The 16,739-nt window shown below is 41.3% G+C and overlaps 1 protein-coding gene across 2 annotated transcripts in view; it reads left to right on the forward strand.

The window, feature by feature from the left end:
- The window catches only part of RERE (arginine-glutamic acid dipeptide repeats), a 426,362-nt gene that overhangs the window by 248,499 nt on the left and 161,124 nt on the right, over positions 1-16,739 (forward strand). For both annotated transcript variants that reach the window (XM_046025753.1, XM_046025762.1), the window contains 2 exons: positions 10,579-10,684; positions 12,281-12,377. In XM_046025753.1, coding sequence (XP_045881709.1) covers positions 10,579-10,684; positions 12,281-12,377 — 203 coding nt within the window. The remainder of the gene's footprint in view (positions 1-10,578; positions 10,685-12,280; positions 12,378-16,739) is intronic.

Below are 16,739 nucleotides of genomic sequence, written 5' to 3' on the forward strand. Positions count from 1 at the left end.
AGTTTTACTTTTTTTTCTTTTTTAAAGATTTTACTTATTTGTTAGAGGTAGAGCATGAGTGGAGGGGGTGGGGAGAGGGAGAAGCAGGCTCCCTGCTGAACAGGACCCTAGAATCATGACCTGAGTCAAAGGCAGGTGCTTAATCATCTGAGCCACCCAAGTGCCCCTGAACTCAAATTTTAGGAAGAAAATTACTTTAAACTGAAATGACAGCCTTCTTATCTAGATTTTCTTCCCTTTAACAGGAGTTTAACTTCCTGCTCACTATCGGAGTGACGGATCACATAAAAAATAGTCTTCTATTATTTTTTTAAGAATTTATTTATTTGAGAGCACAAGCCGGTGAGTAGGGGGTGGGGACAGAGGGAGAGGGAGAAGCAGACTCTCCGCTAAGCAGGGAGCCCAATGTGGGGCTTGAGCCCAGGACTCTGGGATCATGATCTGAACTGAAGGCAGATGCTTAACCATGTAACTTACTAATTCACCCAGGCGTCCCCAATCTTCTATTCATTTTTTTTTTAATTTTGAAAAAAATTTTAATTAGATTTATTTGTTTGACAGAGAGAGTACAAGCAGGGGGAGAGGGAGAAGCAGACTTCCTCTCTGAGCAAGGAGCCTGATGTGGGGCTCAATCCCAAGACCCTGGGATCATGAACTGAGCTGAAAGCAGACTCTGAACCCACTGATCACCCAGGCATCACACCCCCCTCCCCCAGTCATCTATTCTTAATAAGTATCTTACTTCTAAATGAATGTGTGCTTTCAAATCTCCATTCATGGTTCTGTTTGGGGAGCATGCTTACTTACTTCCATGGTATAAACTACTAGCTTCAAAGACGAGGTCTTCTGGGACTTTCTATAACTTGTTCATTTCATTCCAGAGAGCACCTCTTCTCAGATTTACTCCATGGGTATGCAGGGTGAGACTGTTCTCATCATTATGCTAAGATATCATTTGCCTTTTTCATTCACCTTTGAGGAGTGTAGAGTGGAGTTTTATAAGGGCTAAATGATGTGTAATATTTCAATAGATTGAATGTAACTATCTGATACGAGAATCTGTTATCTTAAGCCATACATAAGAAAAATTCATGTATGGGGCACCTGGGTGGTTCAGTGGGTTAAAGCCTCTGCCTTCTGCTCAGGTCATGATCCCAGGGTCCTGGGATCAAGCCTCACATTGGGCTCTCTGCTCAGCAGGGAGCCTGCTTCCTTCTCTTTCTCTGCCTGCCTCTCTGCCTACTTGTGATCTCTGTCTGTCAAATAAATAAATAAAATCTTAAAAAAAAAAAAAAGAAAATCCTACCTACAGAATGCCATTACCATTAACCTCTTAAAGCACTGACCGGTTACTGCTATTAACCTGCAGCCTCTTCTAGTCACCTTCTGGTATTTCCTTCTCTCCCTGCCAAACTCCTCAACATTTTCTCAGCAACCACAATAAAAATCTTAAAAAGAAAGAAAGAAAGAAATTTCTGTATTACTTGTTTCCTAAATTTTGTTTTAAAATTTTTTGTTATTTTTAAAATTTTTAAAAAAGATTTTATTTGACAGAGTGAACAAGAGAGGAAACACAAGCAGGGGGAGTGGGAGAGGGAGAAGCAGGCTTCCTGCTAAGTAGGGAGCCCGACATGGGGCTCCATCCCAGGACCCTGGAATTAATGACTTCCTTAATGACTGAGCCACCAGGCACCCCAATTTTTAGTTGTTTTTTTACAGTTATTTATGTTAACATGTAGTTAGGTTATTATTGCTGAATGATTTAGTAAAAAAATACCTTGAAAATTTTTAATTTTTATTTTCCAATATAGTAAGTATTGATATAGTCCACATAAACAAAAGTTCTTGGAATGCCTCAGTAGTTTTGAAGAGAGTAGTCTAACAAGTTTGAGAACCACTTCTATAAAACATGTGCTGACTCAGTGAAATCTTTTCAAGATATTTCAGCATGTTTCTTTTTAAAAATCTTTTTTTTTTTTAATTTATTTATTTGACAGAGAGAGAGAGATCACAAGTAGGCAGAGAGGCAGGCAGAGAGAGAGGAGGAAACAGGCTCCCTGTGGAGCAGAGAGCCCGATGCGGGGCTCGATCCCAGGACCCTGAGATCATGACCTGAGCCGAAGGCAGCGGCTTAATCCACTGAGCCACCCAGGCGCCCCTCAGCATGTTTCTAATAACAAAATCTGTGTGATGTGCCTTTAATCATGTTAGTAATTTTTGTTTAAAAATTAAAGTGATCATTTGTTTCATTTGTGAAACTTCTAGAGAAATTTGGAAGCCTATAAAAACCCCAGGTTTTAACCTCTCTTTCTGTGACTTCCTTTTCACTACTACTCCATTTGACACTGTTGGTTTGTGATAGAGCTCTCCAGCTTTCCTAGCTAGGTCATGTAGAAGAAGTGAGCAGAATCACTGCTGCTGTCACAACCATCAACAGAGAATAGCCAAAGTATTGCAAAGATGTCAAACTTTATATCAGCTTGACTTTTTAAAAAAGAAATTAACCAGATTATTTAATTCCATTTAGTATGGATTAAAGGCAATTTGGCAATTTCTTATAGTGCTGCCTGTGAATAGCTGTTTTTTCCTCCATTATGGGGGAAATATTTGAGCCAGATAGAAAATTTGTGATTATAAATTTATCTGATAAAACCATAGCTACTAGAAAGAATACTGACTTTTAGGAAGGAATTTATTTTGGGTTTGGACGGTAGATGTTGGTGATTTAACTATAGAGTCCCAATATACCTGTGAAATTTCATCTTCCTAACTTGATCCTGTCAACCCAAACTTGAGACCTTTTATTTATTTATTTTTTATTTTTAAAAAGATTTTATTTATTTATTTATTTGTCAGAGAGAGAGAGAGCGAGCGAGCAAGCGCGCACAAGCAGGCAGAGTGGCAGGCAGAGGTAGAGAAGCAGGTTCCCTGCTGAGCAAGGAGCCTGATGGGGGACTGGATCCCAGGACCCTGGGATCATGACCTAGCTGAAGGCAGCGGCTTAACCGACTGAGCCACCCAGACATCCCACTTGAGACCTTTTAAATCCTGAATCTGACATTTAGTATTTTTGTCACGATGATATATGTAGGCATGTGGGAAATGACAGGAATGCCTTATAGTTTGGTATATCTCTCCCAGTGTACGGAGTTTCCCTTTAAGTGTAGCTTATTCATGTGTAATTGACATGAACTTGTTATTTAGTCTAAGAAGACAAGGAAAGTGGACACCACCTGGCAACCCCGCCTGCTATCTTACGAGGGAGGCCAAGAGGTAGGAGTCAGGAGGTAGGAGTAAACCCAAGCAATTTGTTGTCTCAAAAATTGTATTGTTTCTACACAGTGTAATCCTAGATAGATAGAAAATGCCTTAATAAGCTTGGATTCCATAGTAGGTGGGAGATGATTTCATTTTCATACTGTACCTTTTTTTTTAATATTTTATTTATTTGACAGAGAGAAATCACAAGCAGGCAGAGAGGCAGGCAGAGAGAGAGGAGGAAGCAGGCTCCCCACGGAGCAGAGAGCCTGATGCGGGGCTCGATCCCAGGACCCTGAGATCATGACCTGAGCCGAAGGCAGAGGCTTTAACCCACTGAGCCACCCAGGCGCCCCCATACTGTACCTTTTTGGTCCTACCAAAATATCGACTGACTTTTGTCCAGATGAAACCGGAAAAATAATTAACCTAAAGAGAAGTTTAATAAATAAGACATCATCAAGAAATAATGATTTTTAGAAATGATTTCTGATAATTAGAGTGTAGGTTTCAGTACACTTTTGGTTGCATCATCTTTCTGGGGATTTGTATGTAAACAGTTACTTACACAGCTTGGTTGTAAACACGTAAAATTCAGCTTCACTCCCAGAGAACCACCTGCTTGCTTCACCTGATTCATCTCTAATACAAGGTGATTTAAATCCTCTTACAGGATCTGGATGCTGATGCAATCTCTTGAAACATTCTTTCGGAGTGAGGTGCGTGGATTTGGAAAATGGGAAAATGAGCTTGTAACCTTGATTCTGGTGCCTGCAGCCAGTTCACACCTTAGTCAAATGGATATGCTTTGTCTCTCGGTTTCTTTCCCCTATTTATCTTTAAAGGGTTATGTCCATTTGGAAATGCCAATAAATAGTAGGCCCTGACCACATTGTCTGCCCCTTCTCCCCTCCCTCAGAATCAGAAATATTGAAGCCAGTAAGACTGTGTCCCTAAGGTCTTTTGAAGGCAGTCTTCCCAACAGGCATGTCTTTGTGGGTGAAGGTGGACCCAGCAGGATTGGAATACCACTTTCAACTTTATTATTATTGTTATTATATTATTATTCTTCTTTTTAATTGTTCTCCCCCCCCCCCCCCCACTGGCTGTGTGGAACACTGAAAAAGAGGATATTGTGTCTCTGATGGGTCATGACTGCATCCCCCCCCGCCCCAGCTTAGTGTCCTAATATCCCTTCAGTTTGTGTAGATATGTCTGAAATATACAGTAAACCTTTAGTATTCATATAACTTTTTAAAAAAAGACTTTATTTGAGAGTGACAGGGAGAAAGGGAACGCAAGCAGGGAGAGGGGGCAAGGGAGAAGCAGGCTTCTTGCCAAGCAGGGAGCCCAGTGCAGGACTCCTTTTTTTTTTTTTTTTTAATTTTTATTTATTTATTTGACAGAGATCACAAGTAGGCAGAGGGCAGGCAGAGAGAGAGGGGAAAGCAGGCTCCCTGCGGAGCAGATTACCTGAGCCGAAGGCAGAGGCTTTAACCCACTGAGCCACCCAGGTGCCCCCTGTGCAGGACTCTTGTCCCAGGACCCCGGGATCATCACCTGAGCCTAAGGCAGATACTTAACAGGCGCCCCTCATATAACTCAACCTTATTGCCACATTGTGGAAATGCATGAAAAGTTTCTTCGAAAGGTATTTTCTTAAACCATCTATTATACAAATATACTTCTTCCCAAGTTTCTGGAAAAAACTTGATTGGCTATTTTGGCTTTAGAAAATAAGAATTTTGGTCTGATTTCATCTGACTCTGAATCTAGATTTTCCATTATTTGAAATGCAAGCTCTCAAGAACTGAGCAGTTAAAAATTTGAAGGAAGGGGCACCTGGGTGGCTCAGTGGGTTTAAGCCTCTGCCTTCAGCTCAGGTCATGATCCTGGGGTCCTGGGATGGAGTCCTGCATCGGGCTCTCTGCTCGGCGGGGAGCCTGCTTCCCGCCACTCCTCCCTGCCTGTCTCTCTGCCTACTTGTGATCTCTGTCAAATAAATAAATAAAATCTTAAAAAAAAATTTTGAAGGAAGTTCCCCAATTATTACCTCTAGCAGATTGTTTTGAGTTTTGCCAAGTTTTTTATGTGATGGTATCCATCTTTATATCTTGCTTTGTTGTCTTTGGCCTGACCGTCTGTCATATTTGATAATGGTGGAGGGATAATGGGACTTGTTTGGAGGGCTTTCGGAGCCCAGATGATATCTACCAGGAGCTGATAGGTGATTGATGGGATAAAGTCTTCCCTATATAATGCAGGTGAATTTAAAATTATTGTTGTTCCCATCCTGCATTGGGGACCTTCTTCATATTATATAAAACAATCTCTGCATTTGTCCTGTTGGTCATGTATGACCACCCCCCCATACTTCATTTTTAAAAAAATATTGTATTAAAATATTTTTTCAGATGATATCAAGACTCGTCCTAGGAAAGATTCAGATTGGCTATTTAATCAATGGGAGTACTTTATTAATAATCATGAAAGATCTCTAGGAAGAGAAATTTACTTCTTGACCTTAGATCTTATGTTTATTTGGGATGGTCAGATTCTGTGCTGCTGAGAAAATGAACCAGTCCCTGCAAACAAGCAGCTTCCTGTTTGCTTTCCCTTCCTCCTGGTCTGCCTTTGTCAGTTACCTCATCCTGAATGTTTAATTTCAGTTCTGACTTTTTAGTGCATTACTTTTCAACCCATTGTCTGATACTCATTAGCTCTACAAAACCTCCTGTTCTGTTCCCAGGCACTCTATATTAGGCTTTTCTAAACCCAGGTAGGGGTGGGTTTTGTCCTCAGTTAAATTATTAACTTGGATTTACACACATCCCTCCTTTCAGAGAAATCCAGGCCAGTGATGGGGAAGAATCCATTAATTTAATCCAGAATCAACTGCTCTCCTTGTTTACACAGTCATCCTGGGAAACCTTACTGTAAGCACATTGGACACGTTCCTAAGTGTGGTGTTTTTTTCTTAGAGCTGGTGCTTCTTGCTCCCTGTACAATGGGTCAGTCAGTCAGATCTCTCTCTCTCTAAGACAAAATGGTGGGAAATTATTTACTTCTCAGTGGGCTCTTCTCTGTACCCAGAAATATACCCCAGGGTGCCTTCACAGATGAAGCTTCTCACCACTTCCCTCTTCATCCAGCATTCTGTTAAAAATGTATCATTTATAAGCGCTTTGACCTTTATGAAATCGGACAGTTCCATCGCTAGTTGGTAATGAGGCTTGTTTGTTAAAAATACTTGATCTGCTGCCCAGATTGTTGCAGAAGTGGAGATTCTTCCCCCCTACTTTGCTACGTGATTTATTTTTATGTTGCTCTTACCAGCTTCAATCTGAATCTGTGGAAAAGCAAAATATTTAAGTAAACCGTTTGTAGCTTCGTTCCTGTCTGCATTGGCAAAACAATGGTAGTGATAGCGAGCACTTAACTGAGAGCCAGTTCACTCTACTCACATTCATTTATTTAACCCTCCCGACTACGTGTGGTAGCAGCTGTTACTTCCCCTCATTTTATGTGGCAGAGAAGTGAGACTTGGAGAAGTCATCTGTCCAAATCAACTTGCAAAACCCTGATTCATACCTAGGTGGTTTGGGCTAAATCAGATGATTTCTAAGCTTACTTTTATTTTCAGTTTTCTGTGATCCTGTGCAGCGTCTTTGTCTAATGAATAGTGGGAAGAACTCAGAGATACCCTGTGGTTAATACTGGGCGGCACCTGTGTGTCTGAGGCAGCTTTGGGAGCGTTGACTGGTAGTGGCGGGTGCGCTGCTCTCTTTCCTTTTGCTGTTCTTCACTGCTCAGCAGCTCTGGGGAAAGATGGCATTTTAATTAATTTGTCAAATCTCTTTAGGATGGTAATGTTAGCTGATGCCATTATGTTGATGTAGAGAAAACAGGAGGGGCTCTTCCCAACCCCACTTTATCTACTGGTTTTGTCTGGGGAAGAAATCTAGATATAAGCATATAAAATGAAGTGTGATCCTAGAAATCAAGTTCTCCCCTTCATTTGTCACATGGCCAGGAGACTCTACCAAGGTCACCCCAGCTGACTAGTGATTGCAGACAGGACTAGAAGGCTAGATTGTTTAATTTTAGTCTAGTACTCTCTGAAACAGCATACTGCTTCCTTTTATAGATGTTTAATCTTTAATTCACAGGCCTCTTTAGGAAGATTGTGTCTGGTACAGCTACTTAACGTTTGTTCAAAACTTTTGTTTACTTTGAATCTACCTTTTGTTCTGTTGTATTCGGAAGTAGAGTCTGGAGGCTTTTTTTTATGCAATGCTGCCGCTCTCTGGTGATTAGGTAGTACTGCATTAAGATCGCCAGTAGGCTTTCAACTGTGTTAACTGCCTCTGGTAGTAGGAGTTATGAATCTAGGCACACATAAACCAGAGCAGTAGTTTTGTGTATGTCTGTGATCATTACGAGGGTCGGAAGTTAACATAGGTATTAAACCTCAAATGGTAGCCAGAATTGCTGGCTTGGTTCTGAAACATAGACATTGTACAGTTGCTAATTAAGGTACTTTTTAAAGCTTATTTCTGTTGTCCCTCAGGTTTTCAGACATCTTAGATGTGTTAAAGAAGTACATGGAAAGATAGATTTCAGACCATGGTTGCTAAGACTGCTGGTCGATCTGAACTCCTTTGAGCCTTGTTAAGTCGTTCATTACTGCGAACATTGAGGCATCCATTGGTAGTTAAGGGACTGGAGATCCCTGTCATCTGTTCTCATTAGAAATAACTCTTGTGATTCTCAGCAAAGTTCTTGACGTTTTTCTGTGAAACACTGGTTCTGGTCACCTACTAACAGAAAACTGAGTGCCTACTCAGTTCCGGACACTTTCCCATCTTTCTTTTTCTTTCAGTCATCTGTTAGGTAGGTTTCAGTATTCCCGTTTTACAGAAAAGGGGAGTCTCAGAATATCTTATTAACATGCCTCCAGTCGTGTATCTAGGAGGTAGTGAAGATGGGGTTCAAATCCAACTTTTGGCCAACTTCACCGTGCTCTTACCTACATTCCATGTTCTCTTCTGGTAGTACTTAAACCAGGTTTTATTCTCACCATTCTGGTTCAGCTTTCCTGAAAGAAGAAACTGTTAGACCATTGGCTTTCAACTGGGGTCAGGGGAGGGGAGTAATTTTTTCCCCTCAGGGAACATTTGACTATGTGTGGAGACATTTTTTTGGTTGTCTCAGTGAGGGAGGGGTGCCCTAGCATTTAGTGGTCGGAGGCCGGGAATGCTGCTAAGCATCCAGCAGTGCACAGGGCAGGCCCCCACGACAGACTCATCTGGACCAAATGTTAGCAATGCTGAAGGCGAGAACCTCATGTGGGACAGCGCATTAACTTTGGCCAGTTCATTCTTTGACCTCCAGACAGCCTCCGCCCCTCCCCCTGGTTTGCCTCATCCTGGCCACGCTGTTCATCACTAGCCTTGGAGGGAAGCTAATCTTTTAGCTGCTTTCTCACGACCTGGTGTGTTGTCCCTCACCGCCTATGTATTTGGTCAGCAGTAGGAATGAAGTAGGCTGTTTCTAAAGACATCCACTTGTCCAGAGGAAAACACACTAACTCTGCTCTGTACCATGCAGAACACTTTCCTGTCCCGCATGCACACGGACTGTGGGGATGTCTTGTGCTTCCTCCCTCTTTTCTCTAGCTTTGTGTCGTCTTCAGGTCTCCTTTGCCTAGAAAGAATCTATTGACATCTTTCCCATCTCTCGCCCCCCACCCCAGGTTGGATGTTACCTCCTTCTTAATCCTCTGCAGGGAATAATTGCTCTTGTGTGTAAAGTCTTGGCCTGTAACATTTATTCTTTTTATATAACACTGATTCATCCTCGTTTTCCCACCTTTAGTATAAACAGCATAGAATATAAAAGAGCAAAATGGTTAAAAACTAGTAAGTACCCATTAAGTAGGTTTATTCTTTGTGTACAGTATGTTTTATTCAAACCAGTAGTGATGCCCTGTTTCTGTAGGCCTGTGTGCTTGACACAGTTAATTATAAAGTATGAACCCTGGTGTTGGTGATACTCACTGTAGACTGGCACTTCTTCACATGGGAGTTCGTCAAGACGTGTGGCGGTTCTTTTGTTTCTAGTAGCTTAAATAGCTTAAATATTTTAGTGAAGGTTTTTGTTGGGTTTTTTGGGGAAGCCTTTCTGGCCTTTTAGTAAAGACTATATACATACCTCTCATTTAAGCAGAAAGCATCTTACTTTATTAAAGAAGACTCCTTTGACATATTTTAGACTTGGTCATCTCCTTCATTCACATGAGATGTGTCTTGAATTTTAGTTCTCTTTCATTTCTGACTCACCTCTGACCTGTGATGAGAAGGTAGACACTGCTAAGAGGAATGATACTGCATTCACCTTGGGGAGGTCTCTTAAGGCCCTCACCTGGGTTATGAATTATTTTATGAGGCCTTGGGAAGCCTTAGTGCACTGCCGTGTTCAGTTCTTTCACAGCCAGGTGCACAGCGACATTCTCCCTCAGGCTGTTGACCCATAGCCTCCAAATAGACAGTGTTTCCTCCTTTATGCTTTGAATGAACTAGGCGCAAAGTTAACTTTTGGGGATAACATGGCTCAGTGTCCCACAGACACTTAGGGGCCCCTGGTCATCATAAAACTCTATTATTCATACATATTTATGGACAAGTTGTTCCATTCTCTGGAAATTCAAAGATAAATAAGATAGGGTCCCTGCTCCACGGACTGCGGGTACCTTCACCACGTCCCACAGTTGATGTGTTAGTTGGCCGCATAGCAATTCCTGCAGGTCAGGTGGCCGTACCGGGAAGGGGGGTATAGTTAAGTGTGGGAGATTGGGACACCTTGGAGAGACGCTTTGTGCCAGGCCTTGCAGGGTAAGTTTTTTCTAACTTACTGCCCTTTAAATGGCCTTGACACTGTGCTGACAAAATTTACAAATATTTACCAAAATGATTAAGAATTCAGATAGAAGGATGTGTTCATGTAGTTTTGTATAGTTAATGCTAAATAACACAATATCAAATGAATTATCAAACTCAGGAGATGTATAGGTTCACGTTTGGCTTCCTTTGGTTTCTTGGAATAAGAGTTTTGAGCGACAGAATTAGAGGGTGCTCTGGCTGGGATTAAAAACACCTTTGACTTCTTCATTGACTTATGTATTTTTGTGGTCCTGGTGGTAATTGTGAGTCTCCCTCTTGGCCTCTCCACCTGTTTACAGGGGCTTTTGATCATGGGTATGGTGTACACCTATGGGCACCCGGAATCCTGTTCCTAATGCTGTTAGATTTTCCTTTTCAGAGTAAGAGGGACCATCTACTCATGAACGTCAAATGGTACTACCGCCAGTCTGAAGTTCCAGATTCTGTGTACCAGCATTTGGTTCAGGATCGGCATAATGAAAATGGTAAATACGTCCTGGTTTGATTTTACCTTTTCTTAGCTTTGGACAAGGCTGTTTCTAAAGACATTCACTAAATGGAGATAACCACTATGAAAAATTGTCTCTGAAAAATCTTTTCACAACTGACGACATTACTGGAATATTTATTTATTTACTTTTGCTGAGTTTCTTTCATTATTTTGCGTTAAAAAAAACAACAACCCGAACAACCAGAGAGATGTACCAATAACATCTTCCCCTTAAACCTGGAATAGAGAGAGGTCTTCTTTGGAAATAACAGTAATTTCATTTTTTAAGTTGCTTTTTCTCCCCTGATGATGAGATAATAATACTTAAAACATGAAGGTTACATTTTATTTCTTTTTTCCTTTTTAATAATCTGTATGATTGCACTTCTGCGTTCAGGGCTGTGAACTTCAGTTTTGAAAGCGTGGCTTTTCTGAGTGGTTTGGAATTCAGTTTGCGTCTTGACTTTCAGAATAATCAGGAAGGTAGTTCAGAGCATCTTTTATTTTTTCTTGCTCTGGCATTGTAGTTTCTGCCTAATAATTTTATTGGCACATGAGATGTGCACAGAAAATGTGTTTTGCATTTGTTCAGATGTATAATTGTGCATTTTTATTGATTCTTCTGAGCAGTGCTGGGCTTCATGCTAGCTGATAAACATTTGTTACCCATTAATCATAATGAGTTAGAGTTTGTCACTGCCCACTTTCAGGTGAGGAAATCAAGGTAGAGATGCTCAGGGACTTGCCAGGTGACATGTCTTCCAAGGGGTCCCAGCCAGGCTGGGATCCAGCTTGGTTGGCCCTTGTGTCTGTACTCTTCCCACTTGTCCACGCTGCTTTTGGTGATAGGTTTTGAGTCAACAACGCAGTAAATCAAACACGGTTTTGAAGAATGATGTTCTGTTTTTTTTTTTTTTTCTTTTTCAAAGATTTATTTATTTGAGAAAGAGAGAGCAAGAGAACACAAGGAGGAGGAATGGCAGAGGGAGAGAGAAGCAGGCCTCCCGCTGAGCAGGGAACCCCATGCGGAGATCCATCCCAGACCCTGGGATCATGATCTGAGCCAAATGCAGATGCTTAACTGACTGAGCCACTCAGGAGCCCTCAAAATGAAGTTCTTTTATAACTCACTAGTTTTTTTCTTCCTTGAAACTATAAAAGTTTTTGTTAAAACAGTTAAATTATGGTTCCTAATTAAAAGTAGTAGCTTGGGTTATTTTTTTCAACAGAAACAGTGGGATTTCACTCCATCCTGGAATATATAGCAATAAGAAATTAAAATGGACAGGATCACTAAATATTTCCATAGTTTAAAAGTTTGTTAAAATGTGATAGTTGTTTCTTCTCCCTTCCCCCCACTTTTTTTCATTAATTGCTTAATGCATTTAGCAAAGTATGGGGACTTAGTAAAGTGTGTAAAACATACCCAACAGGATCCTTTGTTCCTATTATTATTCCTCCTAACCAGACCTGGTCATTTATTGTACTTTGTGTAGTGGCAGGTGAACCTGAAAGAAAGATTTTGCAAGAATTTTCCTAATTGTTTTTGGAGGCTCAATTTTAATATCTTCTTAATTAATTATTTTGACAGACTCTGGAAGAGAACTTGTCATTACAGACCCAGTTATTAAGAACCGAGAGCTCTTCATTTCCGATTATGTTGACACATACCACGCTGCCGCCCTCAGGTAAGTGCCGGAGCCGTGGTCTCCCCTGCAGAGGAGCAGTCATGGAGCACGGGAGGTAGAGAGTCTAAGCTGTCCTAATCCCTTTTGATAATCAGGATGTTAACCAGGCTACTCTTAACGGTCTCAGTAAGCTCACACGCCAGGGTTCACTTTGTGGATTATTGGCATTTCAGAGGTTACCTGTATTTTCATTCATCTGTGTGGGGGAAAACGACTTAAAAAAGTTTTTTTAAATACCTTCTCTGTAGTTTTGTACCTCTGTTTCCTTGTTAGTATGCTGGTGTCGAAAACTGGTATCCTGGCACTGGTTGCTAAAGTATTTAGGATGGAGTGTTACGATGGTCTGCAGATTATTTTTCCAAGAATCAGTCACCATCTACTAGAAAAGATAGAGAAAAGGGTGACACAAGTATGGCAACGTGCACGTGAGGGTCCAGGCAGGTTTTATAGGACAGGACCTGTTCTGCTAATGCTTCGTGTGTATGACAGACTTCCTACCAAAACGCTTGGCGTTAGGGAGAATATGTTGAAGAGTTTACTCTGAGTAAGGAGGTGGTATTATAGGTTAGGGTTAGGCCATTATGTGAGAAAGTGGCTGTGAGCCACTGCTTTTGGACTTTATGGTATTTTCTGTCCGTTTCAGGAAAAGAACACTGAGATCTATATTCTGGTTTATTTTGTATGTAGGTGGAAGACTCTGGGCTTCTTAAGTAGTAGGGAAGGAAAACAAGTAATATTCTTACAGCTCTTTTCCAACCAGAAAGAACAAAGTGGCGGAAGACTCCTTTCTTTCTTCAAGAATACAGTTGAAAAAAGTCATAGGGATTTTCTTGCTTTTAGCTTAACTATAATGAGATAAAACAGTTTATGATACTGCTCATATGGTATTCAGTAAAACCATCTGGAGTCTCTTCTGTAAAGCTACCGAGCTAAAGCCAGTTATTTCAAAGCAAATTAGTAGACACTTTTAGGGCAGCTTTGGGCAGATGACTTGGGCCAGGTCATCTTTCATATGGTCCCCATTGTGTAGCCGCTCTGCTCAGCCACTGTAGCACAAACGTCAGAGGAAACGTGTAAATAAATGAGGTCACCTATGCATAAAACTTTACTTATGGACATGAAATTTTGAATTTCATTTAATTTCCACATGTCAGGAGATACTACCCCCCCCCCCCCCCCCCCCGTTTTTAAAAAAGTTCTTTCTTTAGGCTTTTTTTTTTTTTTTTTTTTTTTTTTTTTATTTGTCAGAGAGAGTACAGGCAGGCAGAGGCAGAGAGAGAAGCAGGCTCCCTGCAGAGCAAGAAGCCCGATGTGGGTCTCTATCCCAGGTCACTGGGATCGTGACCTGAGCCAAAGGCAGCCGCTTAACGGACTGAGCCACCCAGGAGCCCCTCTTTAGCCATTTAAAAATGTAAAAACTATTGTTGGTTCTGGGCTGTATAAAAATGGCCAGTGGACCAATCCCTGCTGTATGGGAAAGGGTGCGTGTGGTTAGATTTGGCCTCTTACAGGACTTCCTGATAAATATAGAGAATTCCTGTGGTGTTTTATAAACGTCTTCCAAAATTCCCACTAGCTTTCTATGTCTTTGTGGCAATAACTTTCCAGTCCTAAACTCAAATGCTGAACAAAGCAAGTTAATGGAAGGATGGATGGTTGGAGCCATTAAATTGTTTGTGAAGACAAGTGTCTTGATCCTAGCATTCTTTCCTAACTTGCTATATGCTTTCCCCCTCCTGTTTCTATCTTGTTTCATTGGTTGAGGTTCATTATTTTAAGCAATGTAGAGTTGAAGTTAAAATAAATAAATATGTGAGACATAACTCTGGTTATTTAATATGTTTTGATATATTTGCTTAAAATGAATACATTTAACTATTAGTGGCTCTTCAGATTCGTGGAGTCATTTTTATACTATCTTACCCTTTCTATTTAAAAAAAAATTTTTTTTTAAAGATTTTATTAACCTACTCGAGAGAGAGAGAGAGAGACAGAGTTAAGGAAAGCATGAGCAGGGGAAGGGGCAAAGGGAGAGGGACAAGTAGACTCCCCACTGAGCAGGGAGCAGCCCTGTGTGGACCTCTATCCTGAGATCATGACCTGAGCTAAAGTCAGACACTTAACTGGCTTAGCCACCTGGGGGCCCCTGTTTTACCCCTTTTAGAGGAACCAGTTGTCCCACATAGTTCCAAATGGACCGAGTGATTTAACTAGTTTATAATCAGACACTTTCTGGAGATGCGTAACTGCGTGGTCATTGCCCCTCTTCCCTGGCGACAGAAGGGCTGGAGTGCTGATGGTAATTCTTTGTCTTCTTTTCACTGTGGATGTGACTAGAACCTTTATTGATGAGTCCTTTCTTCCTTTTTTATTTCCTTTTTCTTTCGTTTCTTTCTTTTTTTTTTAAGATTCTTAAAATTTATTTAAGATTTTATTTATTTATGACAGAGAGAGATAGCAAGAGGAAACACAAGCACGGGGGAGCTGGAGAGAGAGAAGCAGGCTCCCCGCTGAGCAGGAAGCCTGATATGGGGCTTGATCCCAGGACACTGGGATCATGACCTGAGCCTAAGGCAGATGCTTAATGACTGTGAGGTGGTTTCATTATAGCTGTCATCTTAAATTTGATTTGTTAGCTCTTTGGGTGCCCTGACATGGATTTTTTTTTTTTTTTCCCCAAAGATAACAGATGATAGTGGTCACATAATTACTGAACTGGCCCAGTAGGTGCTCAGTAAATACTTGCACATGTATTAACATTTGTCTGCATCTGAGCTCATATGTATGGTTCTTACCATTACTTAGTAATCTCGTCTGCTTCTCAGTTTTAGAGTGCTTGCTTTAAGATCATCTCCCATAAAAGCAGCATTGAATGGTGCCCCCCCACCCCCAAATCTCTATTTGTTTCTTTTCTCTTTACCAAAACTAGATTACTTTGATTTGATTTAGTTTGATTAATTTATTTAGTTTTTAAGGTTTTATTTGAGAGAGTGCAGAGCTGGAGGGAGGGACAGAGGGGCAAGGGACTCCCCACTGAGCATGGAGCCTGACATGACTGCGGCCCCTGAGATCATGACCTGAGATGAATTCAGATGCTTAACCGACTGAGCCACCCAGGTGCCCCTAGATTACTTTAATTTTAAAATATGGCAGGCGGTGGTAGTGAATTAACTTTTACTTTTTAAAAAGATTTTATTTATTTATTTGTGAGAGAGTGCCAGTGGTGGGGGGGGGGTAGGAAGAGAGGGGAAGGGAGAGCATGATGTGGGCTTGACCCCCTGACCCCAAGTCCACTACCCAAGCTGAAATCAAGAGTTGGACACCCAACTGACTGAGCCACCAAATGCCCCAATCTTTAACTTTTCTTCCAATTTTTCTTTCATTTACCACAAAGAATTTTTTCTTTCGCTATAGCTATAAAGCAGTTCTGCCAAAAATAAAGTCGGTTTTGAAAGAGACAAATAACATTGTCCATAGGCACACGAAAGAGGATCAAATGAACATGGTGGAAAACGTGGAGGAGAAATAAGAGAAAGAAAGACTGATCGTGTTAGTGCTTAGCAGCCTTCTTTTTTTTTTTTTCTTTAAAGATTTTATTTATTTATTTGACAGAGAGAGATCACAAGTAGGCAGAGAGACAGGCAGAGAGAGAGGAGGAAGCAGGCTCCCCGCCGAGCAGAGAGCCCGATGCGGGGCTCGATCCCAGGACCCTGGGATCATGACCTGAGCCGAAGGCAGTGGCTCAACCCACTGAGCCACCCAGGCGCCCCGTAGCAGCCTTCTTGTCAAAGATCAGAGTGCTCAGTGTGTGGGTTCACGGGATGCAGTAAACCTGAGGGGGCTCCTGCCGTTGCACTCCCTCAGGAGGAAACCGCTGCAGACATTCTCTTTCAAGCTGGTGCTAAAGTTGTGTTACAAGGGAGGGCAACTCTTTGTCCTCTGGCCCTGATGAATCAGAAAGAAGACAGAATGCCTCGGCAGCCTGTTCTGTGTTGAGATTATAGTGTTTCCCTATCCAAACTAAAAGTCACTTTCAGAGGAGACTGTGGGTCCATTGGTCACAGAAACCTGTGTTGAAATCAGTATTACTGCTTGCCTGCCATTTTTAAATTCTTGCCTTGGCTGTCCCTCGTCCTTGCCTTTCAGGCTTAGGTTCTGCTGCTGTTTGTTTTCTTTGCTTCATTATGTTTATCAGTAGCCTTACAGTAAAGTTCGTGTATTTAAAGAAGTATTTTTGAGTTTTCTTTACTCCCTGGTAAGTGTTTTTGGCCCATGCTGATGAAATAGAAGAAAACACAGATTGAAATGAGAAGACTTCAGGTTTTTTGTTGTTGTTTAAGATTTCTTTATTTATTTGAGAGA

Source organism: Meles meles, chromosome 1, assembly GCF_922984935.1.
Source record: "Meles meles chromosome 1, mMelMel3.1 paternal haplotype, whole genome shotgun sequence".
In the NCBI taxonomy this organism is placed as follows: domain Eukaryota; kingdom Metazoa; phylum Chordata; class Mammalia; order Carnivora; family Mustelidae; genus Meles; species Meles meles.